The 17440-nt window shown below is 34.0% G+C and overlaps 1 protein-coding gene across 3 annotated transcripts in view; it reads left to right on the forward strand.

Moving 5' to 3' along the window:
* The window catches only part of LOC120629754, a 29368-nt gene extending 14025 nt beyond the window's left edge, over positions 1 to 15343 (forward strand). The window contains exons 3-9 of one of the 3 annotated variants that reach the window (XM_039898778.1): positions 3686 to 3799; positions 5035 to 5379; positions 8947 to 9089; positions 10345 to 10461; positions 11301 to 11454; positions 13311 to 14793; positions 15278 to 15343. In XM_039898778.1, the coding sequence (XP_039754712.1) occupies positions 3686 to 3799; positions 5035 to 5379; positions 8947 to 9089; positions 10345 to 10461; positions 11301 to 11454; positions 13311 to 14738 (2301 nt within the window). In that variant the 3' untranslated portion in view covers positions 14739 to 14793; positions 15278 to 15343. Of the gene's footprint in view, positions 1 to 3685; positions 3800 to 5034; positions 5380 to 8946; positions 9090 to 10344; positions 10462 to 11300; positions 11455 to 13310; positions 14820 to 15277 lie in introns of those variants that run through there. The other 2 variants (XM_039898776.1, XM_039898777.1) reach the window with 2 other exon arrangements.
* Positions 15344 to 17440: the final 2097 nt, after the last annotated feature.

Below are 17440 nucleotides of genomic sequence, written 5' to 3' on the forward strand. Positions count from 1 at the left end.
CCGTGGCGTGCACTCCATACATGCGCAAAAGCACTGCATACCCTAATTATTTTATTAAATACGAAGAGGGATTCTCTTGTCTTTTGCCTACCCTAGTTAAAATACCTGTTATAACAAACCCTTATTTACCCCTAATCAGTTTCTACGTGCTTATCAGTGAACCGTTAAACTTTTAAAAGGCGTTACGAGAGAAATTTCTGAAATTATAAATTCCCAACTTGCCATTGCCGGGGATTGAACCCGGGACCTCCCACTCAAGATCACAGTTAGTTCGTCAGACTAGTGTAAACCGTTTACACTTAACCATCAGTATTGTATAACTTTATAAAACAACCGACGCGGAAGGTCGGGATGTAATGTGTCCAGTAGCGAAAAACATTTTGTGCTTATAAGTAAAATTGTCTGTGTACCGAAAGTAAAGAAGTTATATGCAGACAACGTCGCTTGTTAAATAATAAAGCATACAATATTAATTCTCAAGGACAGGTTTCTAATCTCGAACCTGTTGCGGTACTTTAGTAACAATCCACTGTAGCGGACGGCTTCCTGTGTCCACGCGTGCGTTGGGGTGATTGCTCCTTTCTCTTTACCTGTTGCTGTTGATATCATGACTTTTGTTTACTGCTATTTATATACATAAATAAACTAAAACGATACACACATCGCCATCTAGCCTCACAGTTAGCGTAGCTTGTGTTTTGGATACTAAGATAGCTGATGACTATTTTAATGAATATAATGTACATAAATACTTATAATATACACCCAGACACTGAACGACATTCATGTTCATAGCACAACCATTTTCTAGTAGTGGGAATCGAATTCAAACCTTAGGACTCAGAAAGCAGTGTCGCTGCGCTAATCCGCCGTCGAAGTTAATCGAACCTGCAGTTTCTTTTATCTTGAATAATAAGGAGGATTTGGTAATTTATAATTCTTTAATTTCTCTTGTCTTGTGGGAAACATCGGATGAAGCTAGTTACAACACTACCGACAAAGACGTGCCGCGTAGTAACCGATTGTAGGTTAGGGTTAAATATAAATTCCGTGGCCCCAAATGGTTAGCCCGCTACCATCTTAGATTGTCACTTATAACCAGGATTACAGTCAAGAGCTAACTATTGGGTATCAAGCAGACTAGTAGATCGAGCTCTACTAGTCTGCTTGATCCGTCAATTATAAGTATAAAAAAACAAATTGACCTTGATTAGACCAGTTTATTTGCAAATTTCTCATTGATAAATTGATTTCCAATTTTATGTAGAAAAAACAAGATCCATAAAATTGTATATACAATATCCAAATGGAGCATCGTGCTCTATACTTAATATGTCGCATGGATAAAACTTTTATTACTCTTGTTCAGAACTTTGGTTTCTTTTCTAATTTTAAAGGTAAAGGTCGCTTGACAGGTTTTATGTCATATTCTACGGTACTCTTATAACATTTTATTCGATCGCGGCTTCCTAGAATCAACAGTGCTGAAGAGAGGTTTTAATAAACTTCCTGGCGCAGTGGTGGGAAATTTAGAATTCATAATTTCAAATGGTCTCTAGTTGGGTGCCATACTCTTACATGTTACCCCGCTGCCTTCTTAGACTGCATCATACCATCAGTTGAGAATGCAGTCACAGGCTAACTTGTAGTAATAGAAACGAAAAAAATACTCGTTTCGTTGGATCACGGTTTGCTAGAATCAACAGTGCCCTAAATAGTTAAAAGTTGATTATATTTCATTTCTCATTGTGTTTGGAGTCTTCAAAAATAATATTATATTTCTACAGACTTCTGTTGATAAATTTGTAATAAGCAAATATGCACGGTGACTGACTTCCACCAAATTTATACTTCTATACTTAACATTTTAAAGCTGAAGAGGTTTTTTGGTTCAACTTGCTAATCGCAGGAATTACTAGTTAGAATTGGAAAAATCATTTTGTGTTGGGACAGCCCATTTATCGAGAAAGGCTGGCTATATAATATTTAACTACGATTAAATAGGAGTTATTCGCTATATTAATGAAAAAAGTTGCAAAAAATGCAAAAAATAATCCCTTTTGCTTCTGATGTGTGCAATTCGTAAACGGTTAAACGTACAACAAATTATTATCACGTTTAAAAGTTTTAACATTAATTTCGCAACATAATATGTATATCTTTTAAGGGTGACTCATACGCGGACGAAATCGCGGGAGTTCGCTAGTTTAATATAACCGGATGGGTGACCTGTAGAACTAAATTTATCCATCGCATTTCCTTCATTCCGGAAAGCGTGTTAATATGTCGATTAACACTGGTCGATCTACGCTTTTATTTTAAATTCTTTAGCCTATTAATTTCCCACATTCCTCCTTTCTCATTAGAGAGAGGTTTAGAGCTTAGACCCTCAATTCTTCTCTAATGCGGGTTGGTGGGCTTGACTGATTATTATTAGAAAAGTATTGGTTGCCGTGCCCTTTATATTATTATGTTTGTGTATAATTTAAGTAAAACAGCTGAGAAGTAATCCCTTACAAACTTTCATTCTACCTCGAACTCCCTGACAGAGACAGAGTGCTAAACAAACACTCTGTTTGGCCTTTCTGACAAAATATATATTTACTTTATCTACTCCCATACTTCAAATCCTCTATAAAAGATTCTGAAACAATTCGCTTATTGCCAACATGAGTGTTAATATATATAACAGTTGCATAAATAACTATTTTAGTATAGGACAATATTCCCGAAGGATTTTTTTTATCAGACATTAATGCGGATAAAATCGCACGCAACACCACGTTTAATATGTTCTTTTTTTATCAGAGTAGCCCAGGTAAATATTCCAGCCGCGATTCTTTCTTAGTTGCAACCTAGTAACACTGATTTATTGTATGAATGGTGTGAAAATTGTACAGTTATTTCAACTAAACGATTTGTTGAAGCCGCTGTTGTCAGTGAAATCATTTATAACCGTTGTCGAACAAGTTTTTATCGCTAAACTATTGTAATGGTGTTACAAGGACATTTGTGGCCGACTAGAACTTTCTACAATGTCTGATTGCCAGGAAGTAAAAATAAATTTACAGTCAGAATGGCCGAACACAGTGTTTGTTTAGCACTCTGTCTCTGTCAGGTAGTTCGAGGTAGAATGAAAGTTTGTAAGGGATTACTCATCAGAAGTTTTACTTAAATTATACACAAGCAATATAAAGGGCACGGGAACCAATAATTTTCTAATAATAATCGGTCAAGCCCACCAACCTCATTAGAGAAGCTTTGAGGGTCTAAGCTCTAAAATACTCCCTTCAATGGGTAGTTGAAATAAAGACGACATTGCGTTTCTGTAAAATACAAGGAACAACATTTAAAGCCAGGTCTTTTAAAATCAAATTTTTTCCTTCTTAAAATAAACTTTTAAATATCCTTTTTAAATGTCACTTATCAATGTAAAAAACATTAGTGACTTTAAGATTAGGTTCGATATATGAACTCGAGAAAAGAGTTCTTTACAAATATATTAATCTTATTAAAGAAACAATATTTTTTTTATTATAAAACTCAATTTTTTTTTATTAGTTTTTATTAAGTAATTTCCAATATTAACTTAAGTATTCACATCTGCCGGTTTTCCCGTCACGTCCAAACTTGATTTTAATTGCGTACTTGTTTTTAAACATTATCATTACTCTTTATTTTACAGGAGATCGATGAGTACATAGCGAAAGCCAAAGACCAGGGTTACCACACGGTGCTCAATTTGGGCACCAAAGGCGTCAACTATGCCACCACTGTTATTATGCAAACTGCTATCAAAGTGAGTATGAAATTATAGAATTATTATTCATTACAGTTTTAATAATGGCATGCTTCAAATAAGCTCAAATAAGATTCACTATCAAATTTATTGTAGCTATAATCTAAATTTGCTTAGTAATGTCACGCAAAAGTATTTTTAACAGTGTAGGTATTATATTTTGGTAATGGGTCCTATTTGAGTTCACAATTTGTTTTGTATGGAGTGCGGTGTTATAACCCGTAACCAATTCACTAGTGCTATCAATTCGACAGTTTTTTTTTTATATTCACAACCTTTTTTGTAACGTAAAGTGTTTAAACTAGACATTATGTGGCATGCTTGATCACGAAGCTCTCCTAAATGCACTTACTTGGAGTTAAGCACAGCTAAAAGTACACATTTCACTCTGATCGACGCCTGTTGACTGGAAAGGATTTTTTAAATTATTAATCAATACATCATAACTCCTTTTTTTGTCTTTATTTGTCGTATTATATGAACAATCATTACAGTTTTTATTAGGGTTAAGTTGGTTTTAAAAATAGAGAAAGTAAAAATACTTTCGATATATCAAAACAAATAGAGTAAAAGTTTTACAAGTTCTTGTGACAGCATTGCTGTGTACACATAAGGATTAATCCCAACGCCTTAGATTCATGGACACAGCTTCCGTGTATGCCCCACGAAGTGTTGCTTTTAAGAGCAACATTTTTTTTTAGTTATAGGCATCGGTTTCCACTTAATACGGCCATATGGGCTTGGTCTCTCAATTATCACTATAGAATTAAATAAATAAAGATGACATATAATTGAAGCCATCGTGCCCAAAGCTGTACAAAAGTGACTTGGAAATCACTGTTAGTGGAAATCTAACTTTAATTTTTATGTCATTACGTTTTATTATGATTTACCATCATCATCATAATATCAACCCGGAAATTATTACCGGCCCTCTACAGGGAATGAGTCTCCTCCCACAATGAGTAGGGGTTAATGCCGTAATACACCACGCTGGCCCAGTGTGAATTGGTGGTGAATGATTATGATTGATAATGTGAAAATCCTTGCCACTGTATAAGAAACTTATCGTCATCAACCATGTCCACGCCACGAGCATTAATTTCACTGCTACAACATAGCGGCTTGTTTTAATTCCATTTTTGTATATTTTATTTTATTTTATTAACACGCTTTTTTAATTTCCCCCTCTCCCACCCATTCTATCACGTTTTCCTATCCGTTGCTCCACTCAGAACTTCAATCTACCGAGTCCCGTGCAAGATGAGGGTAGACGGGCGATACAGAGTCGTGACGTCACCGATTATCCCGACTATGAAGATATTGAATACCAGAACACGGACAATTTGCCTGGTATCGTGGAAATAGTGGAACTCGATCACGATGACAATCAAGACTTGCGCATGGCCGAAGGAGATGTCAACGATCCCGATTACGATCCAGACAACACGTCAGCCCGCAGTCGCGGTAACGTCGTACGTAAACGGAAACCCGTGAAGGAGAAACGACCCAGGAGCCGATCTAGGGGACGTCGCACCAGGAGCCAAACTGCTGTGGACAAAGACAAACCAGCAGTGATGGTTGACTGATAGATCTACCTTTGAGCGAAACGTATAAGAGATCGCATGTTACAAATAAACCAAACAACGCATTTTAAATAATCTCCCCAGTACGGACGAGTTAGGTAGATTCGGATCGTTTTTTAGCATCGAAACATAAACGTTATAGTAAAACTGACATAATTAATTAATTATGATAATTGTTATAGAGCCAAAATTCATACTCACTTTAAAGCTGACGCTCGAGGCGGAGTGCTGTTAAAAATAAAACTCCGTAGCACAGGATTTACGTCTTTAGAACTTGTTGCATGAGGTAAATTTTACTTTGACGGATAGTGTTTCGATACTTGAACTGAAAAATGACTGCGTTTAAAAGCGTGCAAGTCTTATACTAATAAGAGACATGATAAATGGGGTTGCACAGGCTCATAATTTGCGTGCGTTTTCAGTAGGTACTGTACAATGCGTTGAATTCGGCGCGTCCGTAATATGCGATCAAGCTGATCAACTGTGATTTTAGTCGATGGTTAGATAACGTAACATTATAAAGTACATATCTCAATAAAAGCGTCATGAATTGCGCACACGCATAGTTCCTGCCGGTTCAGGTTATTTCTTAGAGGAATTGTTTTTTATGGACTGTATTTGCGGATGTCACAAATGCAATATAATATAATATATTAAAGTATGTTCTACGACTATTTGTATGTATATAATAATTAAAAAAAAAAAATTTTGGTCAAGCAACTTGCACAAAATTTTCGGACGTGTTGGTTATACTTAGCTTACCAGTAGCGTGCATGTTAGCGTCGTGCGTGCGGCATTGCACGCCTGTTTGAGCAACAGACTTGGGATTGGTCGAACGAAAGACGACGAAACTCTAACGCAACCACTGGTGGGGCGGATGGGCTTTAAGGTGTATATACACAGTTGAAACAAAGTGTATTAAAAATTGCAGTTTGGATGCAGTTTTATTGTAGTTGACGTTGAGCTACATCGGAGTAAAATGGATCTTATTTACATTGTTCTAAACCTCAAACTCCTACTTTGACAAAACGTTTGTAAAACAAAAATCCAAAGAACGGCATTTGCGACTAAAACTAATGATATTAGGTCTATTTTACTTTGATGATACAGAGTTTGTTATGCGAAAAATACCTCGATTGCTCGCTCGCAAATTTTGTACTTGAAATTCAGTCGTGTTCGCGCCCTCTGCCTGTACGCTGATCTAATTTTAATGCATTTGTGTCAACTATAATTAAATTTTGTTTCAAACTAATTTTGCATTGACTTGCAATTCTAATGATGCCACTTCAATGTCTACCAAATTAGCAGTAGTCTGTATTTACCGATTTTTAACAAAATGTGCCTTCTCTTTAATGGATCTTATGTGCGTGGACGACGCGACATCATCTGCATTTTTGGATGAATTATGTGTTTATTTGGCGTCAAGTAGGTAACTTACAAACGTAAATGCATTCTTATTTAAAATATTTTCACTTTTTAACGGGACTATTAATTTTTGAACATAACGAACTTTTATATTTGGGATGTGTTCTTTTCTTTTATCTTCTTTTTAATCTTTAATTTTTCTTTACTACTTATACAGTTTCAAAACACGTCTCATTCTGTTTCTTTCTTCCAAAATATTCTTTTAGTAAAATGTAATATGTAAAAATCTACCAAAAATATTAGCTTTATTTATTTGCAACGGTTATTTCTACGGCTGTTGAAGCAAAGTTGCGAAATTACTATATATTCGAATTAGATTTATTACTGTGCACGTTTATTTTTACGACAACACCGGCTTTTGTATGTTTTGTTCATAGTTTTATTGTTACGTATGACTGATTTAGTGTAATTGATTTTTTGTATCGTCTAAATAAAGTATAGTTATGTAAATGAGACTTTAATTAATGTGTAATTAAGTTAAACAAATCACAATCATAAGCATGAACTGCGTGCATAACATCACTTGCGAGTAAGTATATGTTTTTTTTTTTTTTTGCTAATTCGTCTTTTAATGCGTATGATTAGACTGGCTTGCTACTCACACGCTATTTTAAATGCACTGGTGACTTTTTTGCGTCTTACGACGGCGATGTATTAAATATATCTACTATACGGTGATTTAAAAAAAAAGGGGAAAATATTTTAGGCTTTTTAGGCTGTCAAGCTGCACTTTTTGTGCCAATCCTTTTATCGTTCACTTTCTTATCTTTAAAACCATTGTTCTGATTTTACCCGATTAGCCCTACGCATTGAAGGTATTACCTAATATTATTATGCACAGGATGCTACGATATAACAACCGCAATGCTTATTTCTGCCGCCAAGCAGCATTAATGCATACACAGTGTTGTTGCCGCTTCTATATAAGCAGATGAGGTTTGACACCTACGCGTCAGATTGATATCACAATGGGCGGCACTATGTAGGTTGGGTTTCTTGCAAGCTCTGTGAAGGCGAGTGGTCCACACTCACCATCAGGAGGGTCATCTGTTTATACGTCAAATGGTAGTTATTTATTTCCACCAGCAAAATGAACGTATTTTGATATTTAGCAAGGGATAGGTTAAAGAAACTGCCGATGTAAGACGATAAAGAAGTCTCCGTGTATAATGTTTGAATTCACCTATTATTAACTTTTTAATTGGATTTTAGTGGAAACTAAATAAAATGATTTCAAAATCTTAGTACAAAAAACATGTTATCAAAATATGTCTAGCTGTTTAGGCAGATGCAGATGAATTGCCATCACACAAGCACACACACACCGGATTATCATGTACATGAGGGTACTTATACCCTCATGTACATGATAATCCGGTGTAAAAATGAATCCCCTAAATACCTCACGAGATAAGTCTCGTGAGGTATTTAGGGGATTCATTTTTATAGAAAAACTCCTTACAAGTTTTTTCTCCGATCAATGCATTTGGAGAAATAAATGTACAAAGTTTTCTTTAAAGAATACGCAGTGACACCCATAACAACAGCTGTTTTTATTTATAACTTTTTTATCTATAGCTATCGGCTAAATCATTAGGGATTCGATTAAGGCGATTCCTAGTGAAAACGGGCAAAACGGGAAATCTTAGCCATAGACTGATTTTGATGATTTTTTGTTTTGTACTTATACATAGATAAGAACCATCAAAGTCACTTATGACCGTTTTCACTAACGCCGAACAATGCAATACCTTAGTAAGGACGCTTAATCTAAGGAGACTCTTCACCAATATTTATCACTTTTTTTCATCATTAGACATTCCTAGTGAAAACGGGCATTAGATAAAAATAATAAATATACTACGATACACACATCGCCATCTAGCCCCAAAGTAAGCGTAGCTTGTGTTATGGGCACTAAGATGACTGATGAACATTTTTATGAATAATGTACATAAATACTTAGAATATACATATAAACACCCAGACACTGAAAAACATTCATGCTCATCACACACACATTATCCAGTTGTGGGAATCGAACCCACGTTCTTAGCTACAGGTATTAAACTATGAGATGTGTTTACAAATGCCAGTTTTATATTGCAAGACGCAAAACTAAAGGTACGTTTGCAGGGTGGCGGCGGCTTGGTCCAGCAGCTACGTAAGAGCTACAGCCTCTCCGACCTGAGCGAGTGCGAACCGAGAGAAGAGCGCGGCGCAGATGAAGCAGACGACGTACTCGCCGAACCGAGACTCATTCGACGAGTTGTTAAAAGGTATCAGCTATAACCGTCTACAGATCAGTGGCGTGCACGTAATCACTGCCTACCCAAAAATATTTTCAAAGTTCGTATATATCCTACTTTGTGCCTAACACAGTAAAAAAGCCACTGCGACAAATGTGATAAATCAAACTCTTTTTTTTTTTTCTTAATTTTTATGGAGGGTTTCTTCAATTCTGAACATGCCATTTCATCGGAGCTACTTACGCTTAATGGACACTTTATATACGTCATAAAGTTTTCCGGCTTCCTTGGATAATGGATGCGCCAAAACTGTGTTACATACCCCCAGTTCCCGCAAATCAAGATTAAAGTAGAATTTACAATTATTAAAAGGAACATTGAATTAAACTAAACAGAAAAATGGAGTTTCCCTTAGAATATAGTATTTTTCTTATTATTTTAATAATTTACATTGTTTAAAACTAAGTCGCTCCCGCTGTTTTGTACGCTTAGAACCATTTTCAGCAATTGAAAGAGTGAATTGGACCGCCGATTAGCGCAGTGGGCAGCGATTCTATTTACTGAGTCCAAGGCTGTAGGTTCGATTCCCACAGCTGTAGTATTTATATATATTATTTATAAATTATTTATCAGTCATTAAAAAAACAAATCAAATCAAAAATACTTTATTGCACACAAGAAACAAATAAAAGAGTATTGTATTGTGGAAGGTGAACAATTGATAGGAAATAATTGTGAAAAATTCTTCGTCTTTCCTATGGTAAGTAACTAAACGAGTAGGATCCAGCCAGCGGGATATTGATTAGTGAAGTCAGTTGGCCATTTCACATACTCGTAGCTTATTCTATATTATAATAGTCATGCGTTTTACAAATCTTTCGTAGGAGTACAAATCGATATACAGCTTGACCCGAATTACACGCTCGCGGATTCTGTTAAGATTTGCAACGTCCTTTATAAAGTTCGTACGAATATGCACAATTACTCGGAATAGTTTGAGATGTGAGAACTACACGCAACCTGCATACAAGACTTTTGTGGATAGCAGCATTCGAGTATAGCTCAAATATAATACACAACTTCATTTCTTCTTAATTGTACTTAGTTAATTTATTAGTTGTAGTAAAGCTTATTGTGTGAGAGCTCGTCCGGGAAAGAAGGTACTATCTCTGTAGTTTTCTTCAACTTTATTTCATGTACATAAACGTAATAAACGTTATTAATTATTGAAATTTAGAAAATAAATAAAAAAGTATAGGCTAATAACATGTTTGTTGTTGCACAGCGGATATGCGACTCGGAGGAGTGCGTCGGAGTCAAACAACCGCTCGCCCATATACTTTCCCGAAGTGGACGTGGACGTACGTAACACGCGCAGTCGCATGGACGAACCTGATTTCAGGTGAATATTTTTGAATGTTGTATTTGAATCCACCCAAATATAATTCGGGTTACGCTGTATCACAGAATAGTAATAGGAATACCTCTCTCCTCTACGAGGAATAAATCTCCGCAAGAATATTGAAAATTGGGAGTTTTCTGTAGTTTTTTCGTTAGAAAGAAAGTGAGGTAGATAACGTTGGTCGATTGTTTTGTAAACTTTATCTTTAGTATAATATTTGTACACTTCTAAACGAAGATCGGTTTTAACTATCGATTATACTTAAACTTCGAGGAACGGAGATAAATAGTAGAGCATCATTAGAACCACATTTTTTTGTTCGGGCCATTTTGGGGACAAGCTTTACATACATTAAAAATGGACTTAATACAGTAATCGGATTCGCTTTTAGTTCACTAGAATGACCAAAAGTTCTATGTAATTTCTATGCAAATTATGTTTTCTTACATAATATTTAAAAACTATGTTGAGTTGCATTTAAATAACGACCATGTCTTTGATTTACGAAAAGTACAAAAAACGTGTATTTTATATAAATTTTTAACAATGCTCGTAACCAAAAATAGATATAAAATTCCATGTTTTTTCTGTTTATTTAACATTTTCGTGTATTCAAAAATATTGCACAGTCCCGCACGTCCCAAAAAATTTTAGTCGTAACGATGTCTCCACTTTCTGCCTCCGTTCTGTCTTCTGTTAGTCAAGGCAAATATACTCTACCAATTCCGGCCACTGGGGATAATTCGGGTACGGAAATTGACACATTTTTAGTTGATTCACTTTAATACCGAACACTCATTATCATCAATCGTAATAATTAAATTCTTTAATTTTTTCAGTCATATAAAGTCAACCGAAGACATAAGCTCCGGTTACTCCAGCGCGGAGAACTCAGCTTCGCTAACACGCACGGCGTCCGTTGGCGCTTCGAGATCGCGCGCACGCACTACGCGCACCACCGTCACCACCATCAAGCGACCGCAAGCCGCTGAGGTCTGGTAACCTTGCGATATTACGAAAACTGCCATCCCATCATCGCTTCGACGTAAAGAACAAAAAAGGCGACACATTTCGTCACTGTCATAAAACTTGTCATACTTGTTAAGTAGGGTAGACGCACTTAAATAGTTCTGTGAGATTTTACATTGTTCGTGACACTGTTAGCTATATAGAGAGCCGTTCGTATCCCCACGCATCTAACTTTTCAAAGTTATGTGCGTTTTAAGCAATTCAAATATCACTTGCTTCAACGGTGAAGGAAAACATCGTGGGAAAACCTGCATGCCTGAGAGTTCTCTATAATATTCTCAAAGGCTTGTGGAGTCAACCAATCCGCACTGGCCAGCATGGTGGACTACGCCCTAAACTCTTCTCATTGTGGCAGGAGACCCGTGCTGTAGTGGGTTGATGATCTTTTACTTTTACTCCGATAAAGTTATAGTGCGAATAAAAACTGCTTAAAGGCTGTACCATACATCACTTTTAGCGATATGACAAACACTAATTTAATCATCGTTTTGATAATCTCATATAACCTTTGAATTATTTTTTTTTTTTTACACTTTCATAGTATTTCGTTAGGGTGGATACACCTGTGAGCTCCAATACATTTAGTACTCAGCCTTCATCGTCTATACTTTTGACCGATAGCAGGTATTAGTGCCTATATTGTTGGTAAATAGGGTGGAAGGGTCCTTATATAGGACAAATCACCTGTGTGGCAATGGCAGGCGTCCCCTAAATAAATAAATAAAAATAATACCTATATTGTCGGTCGTCACTGTATTGGAGGACGATACACATGGTATGTGGTTTCCAGTGTACAATATTTTGGCTAAGCCTTTACTTGTACTTATAACCATCCTCATCAGCCGCTTTCGGATGTCCCACAGCTTCTCTAGTATAGACGAGTGATAGAGAGGTTTAACCCTCTATGCTATCTTAGTCGACTCGACTAAACGTGTTCTCTCAGGCAGGCATTAATCCAACCTAAGATCCCGTGATTCGTAGTTTAATATACCTGAACAAGGCAGCTTTAATATTAGTATCTACAATCGTTATAAATGAACTAACAAAAATGGCCTTCAATATAGCAACCATACGGTCAACCTATTACCGTCATACAAATTACTAGGGTTCACTTGCATAAAATTACATACTCTGCTAGTATGTTAGACTCTTGGTCATAATTTGTAAACAATTTATTTCTAGCTGTAATTTTTCGGCATTGTTTCGTCTGAAATGTTCTTTTATGTAATTTATTTACTTTTTAAGTGCGTCTAAACCTACCTTTATTTTATTTAAGTACACGCTTGTAAAAAGCATAACATTAGCTATTATATTAAACTAGGGAGAGGTTTTGGATATGGTCTGGAAGGAAAATTATGTATTAATAATTGACTGACTTTTATTGGAGATAAAATCGTTTGTTAAGTCAGGGTAGACATGGTGCTGGTATTATGGTTGTATTGGTAAGTTATTTAATAAAAATAAAATTGGCTAGTTCCTAATTCATAGTTTATGACTGCATAAATATCAAATATTATTAAACTTAATTGTAGTATTTTATATATCGTGTAATTTTAATCGTATTCTTAGAATTCGCTTAAGGTTTCACACAATATATACAAACAATAATGAACCTTATGAAACACATACCTCATATATAAATTCGATGTTTTTAAGACCATATTTAGAATTTGATAATACTTAATATTAAACATTAGATCCTATTAGGATACACTTAAGTAAAAGAAAAGTCTGTCGATGCATTTATTCGTACATTTATCTTTGTGTTAAGTTTAGTTTATTATATGTTTGATTCAGACTTAAGTAATTTTTATTTAAAGGATGATCACGTTATCATCGAGGAGCCTCACGACGACGATAGCTTTGATTATACAAACATGCCCCCTCTCGTTAATTTTACATCCCCTCTCCTCTTATCCAACACTGATCCACCATTTATTTATCAGTACGTAGGAGATCAGATTAAAATTATCAAATTATTAAGTAACAATCCCTTGAGCAACGAATTCAATAGTAAAAATGATAATTCAGATAAACTGGACCAAAATAAAGCCTCTGAGGAACTCTCGTCGATAACAAACATATATATTAATAATTCTAAATCTGACGAAACTTTAACTGATGAAGACATTATAACTCACATTCCTGATAAAATTCAGAGCGAAGGCAAGAATGACAATCATGTCTATGAATCTAAGACAACTGAAATCTCAAACCAAATAGGTTCAAGCTTAGAAGAAAATCACAAATATGAAATCATAGACATAAACAACCAAAAAAGCAAGCAGTTCATTGACAAGAGTGTTCCAGAAGAATTAAATCACGAAACTACTCTTGGGGATTTTAATACAGAAGCTAGCGGTACTTATAATATTGTAAGCGATAATCTCAAAAGAAAATCTAGTGATAATAATGTAATGGAAAAATTAATTGATGCTACCTCAGATTGTACACATGATATGTCAGAGTCAAATGACTACGATTCTGCAGTAAGCGATGATGAATTTTCTTTTGGAACTCCTGTGTCTACCCCTAAGATTTGGCGAAAAGAAATAAGGGGCAAGTATGGTAAAGATAAAGCTCCTCCACCACCGAAGGTAATTGAAACCGTGATTCAAGAACCAAATATAGGTAAAACACAAATAAATGATCCTTCGCATAATTTAGCTAATAATAATGAGGATCGGATACAAAATGTTAGTAAAAATGACACACAGAAAACTAATATCGAGACTGATAACTTCCTTGGACAAGAAAAGTTCGTTAATGTTGCTAACGATACGCCCGAAATTACTTTAGAACAAGATAGTTTAATACCACTGTCTGTAAAGGAAATATCACGGCAATCGAAATCTCCCGAGAGAAATTTTAAAGGTTCTTCTACTTTTGGAAAACTACTACAACTACCAAGTAAATTAGCTTTTTGGAATAAGACTGACGATAAATCAATAGCTGAAAATCTGTTAGATTCCAGTAGAAGATCATCACGAGAAAACATTGCAGACAGTTTTCAAAGTTGTTCTAATTTAAATCTTTCAACTTCTACTAACGAAGGTCTAAGCCAATCAACTGAAGTATTCGATACAGACACTAAATTTAATGGGGACAGTTTACCTAATGATATTTTCTTGAAAAGTGACGCATTGCAGAATGTTATTGATGCAAAGTTAGAAGAGATGCATCCTGAATTTAAATTCGTTTCTTTACACGATGAAATACCTACAACATCAAAAAGTACAGATGTTTGAATTAAATTGATCCTAAATTCCCATCTCCATTTATTTAGAGGTCCAGCATCAAACAGTATGTTTATTTTAAGTTGGTTTTTGTGTTATATATGCATGATTTGAATTAGTTTATTTTTAATTCTAACTACGATTAATAAAAATAAGCTTGGCTTAATTAATCTGTAAGTTATTTTTTTAAATTGGGCACTTTTTTGTGTTGTTAATGTATGTTTGTTTAAATTTATTTTTAATAATTAACAAAGACTTGTTATAACGTAGTACCTATATTAACATTATATATAAATTAACCTATTTATAACTTCGTATGTTTTTTTTAATTACTTATAGATAAATCAGTAAATTTAACAATTTTATTACACAGTATAACTAAGTATATAATCTTATTTATGTAATATCATTTCTAACCGTTTTCAAGTGACTCATAATTTATTGTTAACTACACATAAAAGATTTAAATAACAAATTACGTGTCACTGTTAAATTTAAAGCTAGTAGCGCTTTTTTGTATTATTTTTCAATTTATTTATTTTTATTTTCAGGCAATGCTGTCGGCCTCTGCTACAATACCTCGCGCAAAAAAATCTAATAAAAGGAAAACACAATAAAATATTGCATGTCAATATCGTGTAGATATTATCTTGTAACATATTACCGATTCAACTTAGCGATACAATAAATTATTAAAAAAAAACGTATCGAATTAAAAACCTCCTGTATTTATTACAGTATATTAAAAAAAGTTTAAATTTTCACAATTCTTAATAAATATAATTAATTTCAATGCTATAATCGTCTGTATGGATTTCAAGAATTTACAATATTTTATAAATGCATGAATAATTATTTGTTTAATGACATATCATTTATCATGTATATTTATTGAGAAGCTTTTAAATAGATACTCACACAGACATACAATTATTATACTTTGCTAGTTATAAAAAGGCCGCAACATAAATCACATGATTTCACTTATCCATTACATATTTTAGACTTGATACTCCTTGAACAAGCTTTATAACGTATTGATAAGTTTAGTTAATAATATAATATCTGTCATAATGTTTGTTCTTGATAATTCATCAAATACTTATATTCCATTTTTTTAACCTGTCTTATAAATTATAACTTTACCAATCTTCATTATTAGATTTTGGTTGTGTATTATGTTATTATACATTATATGTTATTTTAATATATAAAAAACCTTAATTAAAAAGCAACAAAAATATTGTATTTTTTATAAGGCGGTTAAAAAAGTCTAATAGATGAATTTACGTGCAATATCGCTATAATTAGCATTGATAAAAAGTTACCAGTTATATTATGTGACATTATGAATACAGCATATAATGCATAAATGCCTTATTATTTGTATCCTCATAAAAACGGCTTGATGTAAAATTATGATTAGCGTTAAAATGTGAAACATTTTAATTTTCTTGATAAGTTATACTATATTATAGATTGAAGAAACAAAAAAACATTTATGGATATAAAAATCAAACTAATTAGGGCGCAATTAGATGGTTTATCTTCAGTCAATATCTTTTGTAAAAGTATCAAATATCATAACAAAGTCAGCAATAGAAGATAGAAACAATAGAAAAACTGTTACTTTGTTTTAATTTCGCTCTTAGTTAAGTTCTAGTGAATGCCATTTTAATTTATACCATCGTATGCCACGATTCATCAGTATTTTGATAACAATTATGTAATTTCTCAAATTATATTATATAATTGGTAATATATCATTTTAGCCAAAAATGCCAAATTATGGATGACTCAAAAATTAGTGTTTGTTTTGTAAATGTAGTATATTATTAGTAATTAATAAAAAGACGGCTAGTCTTAGTTATAGCAATCTAATTATTGAGTGTTCGTGAATCATGTATTAAGATTCGTGGTAGAATAATAATAGTTATATTTGTAATAATTTCAACATGTACGGCAAACCATTTATCAAGTTACTTTATGATAAAATCAAATTGAATATATGTAACAAAGTACAGACGTTATATACTGTGTTATATATATTGGAGTTAGTTGTAATAGTTGTATTATAGAAATTGCTGTGCAGCTAAACTAACTGACAGATCTATTGCTATTTCGCACTATGTTAGTAGTTTAGTCTAGTAGCGAGTAATTTGGTAGCTGAACGTGTCTGAACCCCAAAAATTTAGTCGAATAGCTTAGTAAGATGTTTCGAGTCAATCCATTTCATTATATTTTGTTCGGGCGAGTAGCATCCACCAACACTCGTCCTTGCCTTCCGGTTCGCTAGAAATGCATCCAAACCAGCCGACATAGTCCATTAGTTGCTATGAAATGACTATTGCATTATAGACTGTTCATCTTGCTTACTTGTAAACTGCACTCGTATACTGTGCGAACGATTTTTGGCCAGCAGCGGGTATTTTAGCTACTAAGTACACTAAACGACTAACATAGTGCAAGCTAAGCTCTACTATTAGTAATATCCTTTGTCAATATATTAAAGGTGCCGATTCAGTTGTGGATACCAAATCTCTTGACTAAAACTAAATGGCCTGGTATAAAATTCATAGTATCCCATACATTGTTTATCTTCTGGAAAACAATGGCATTATTTTGAAACATGTCAATTTAGTTCAGAGATTTAATCAGAATAGAATTCTCATTGCATTGTGTAAAAGTTGTATAAAACAGATTTGTCGTTTGTA

The sequence above is a fragment of the Pararge aegeria genome, chromosome 15 (genome assembly GCF_905163445.1).
Source record: "Pararge aegeria chromosome 15, ilParAegt1.1, whole genome shotgun sequence".
In the NCBI taxonomy this organism is placed as follows: Eukaryota; Metazoa; Arthropoda; class Insecta; order Lepidoptera; family Nymphalidae; genus Pararge; species Pararge aegeria.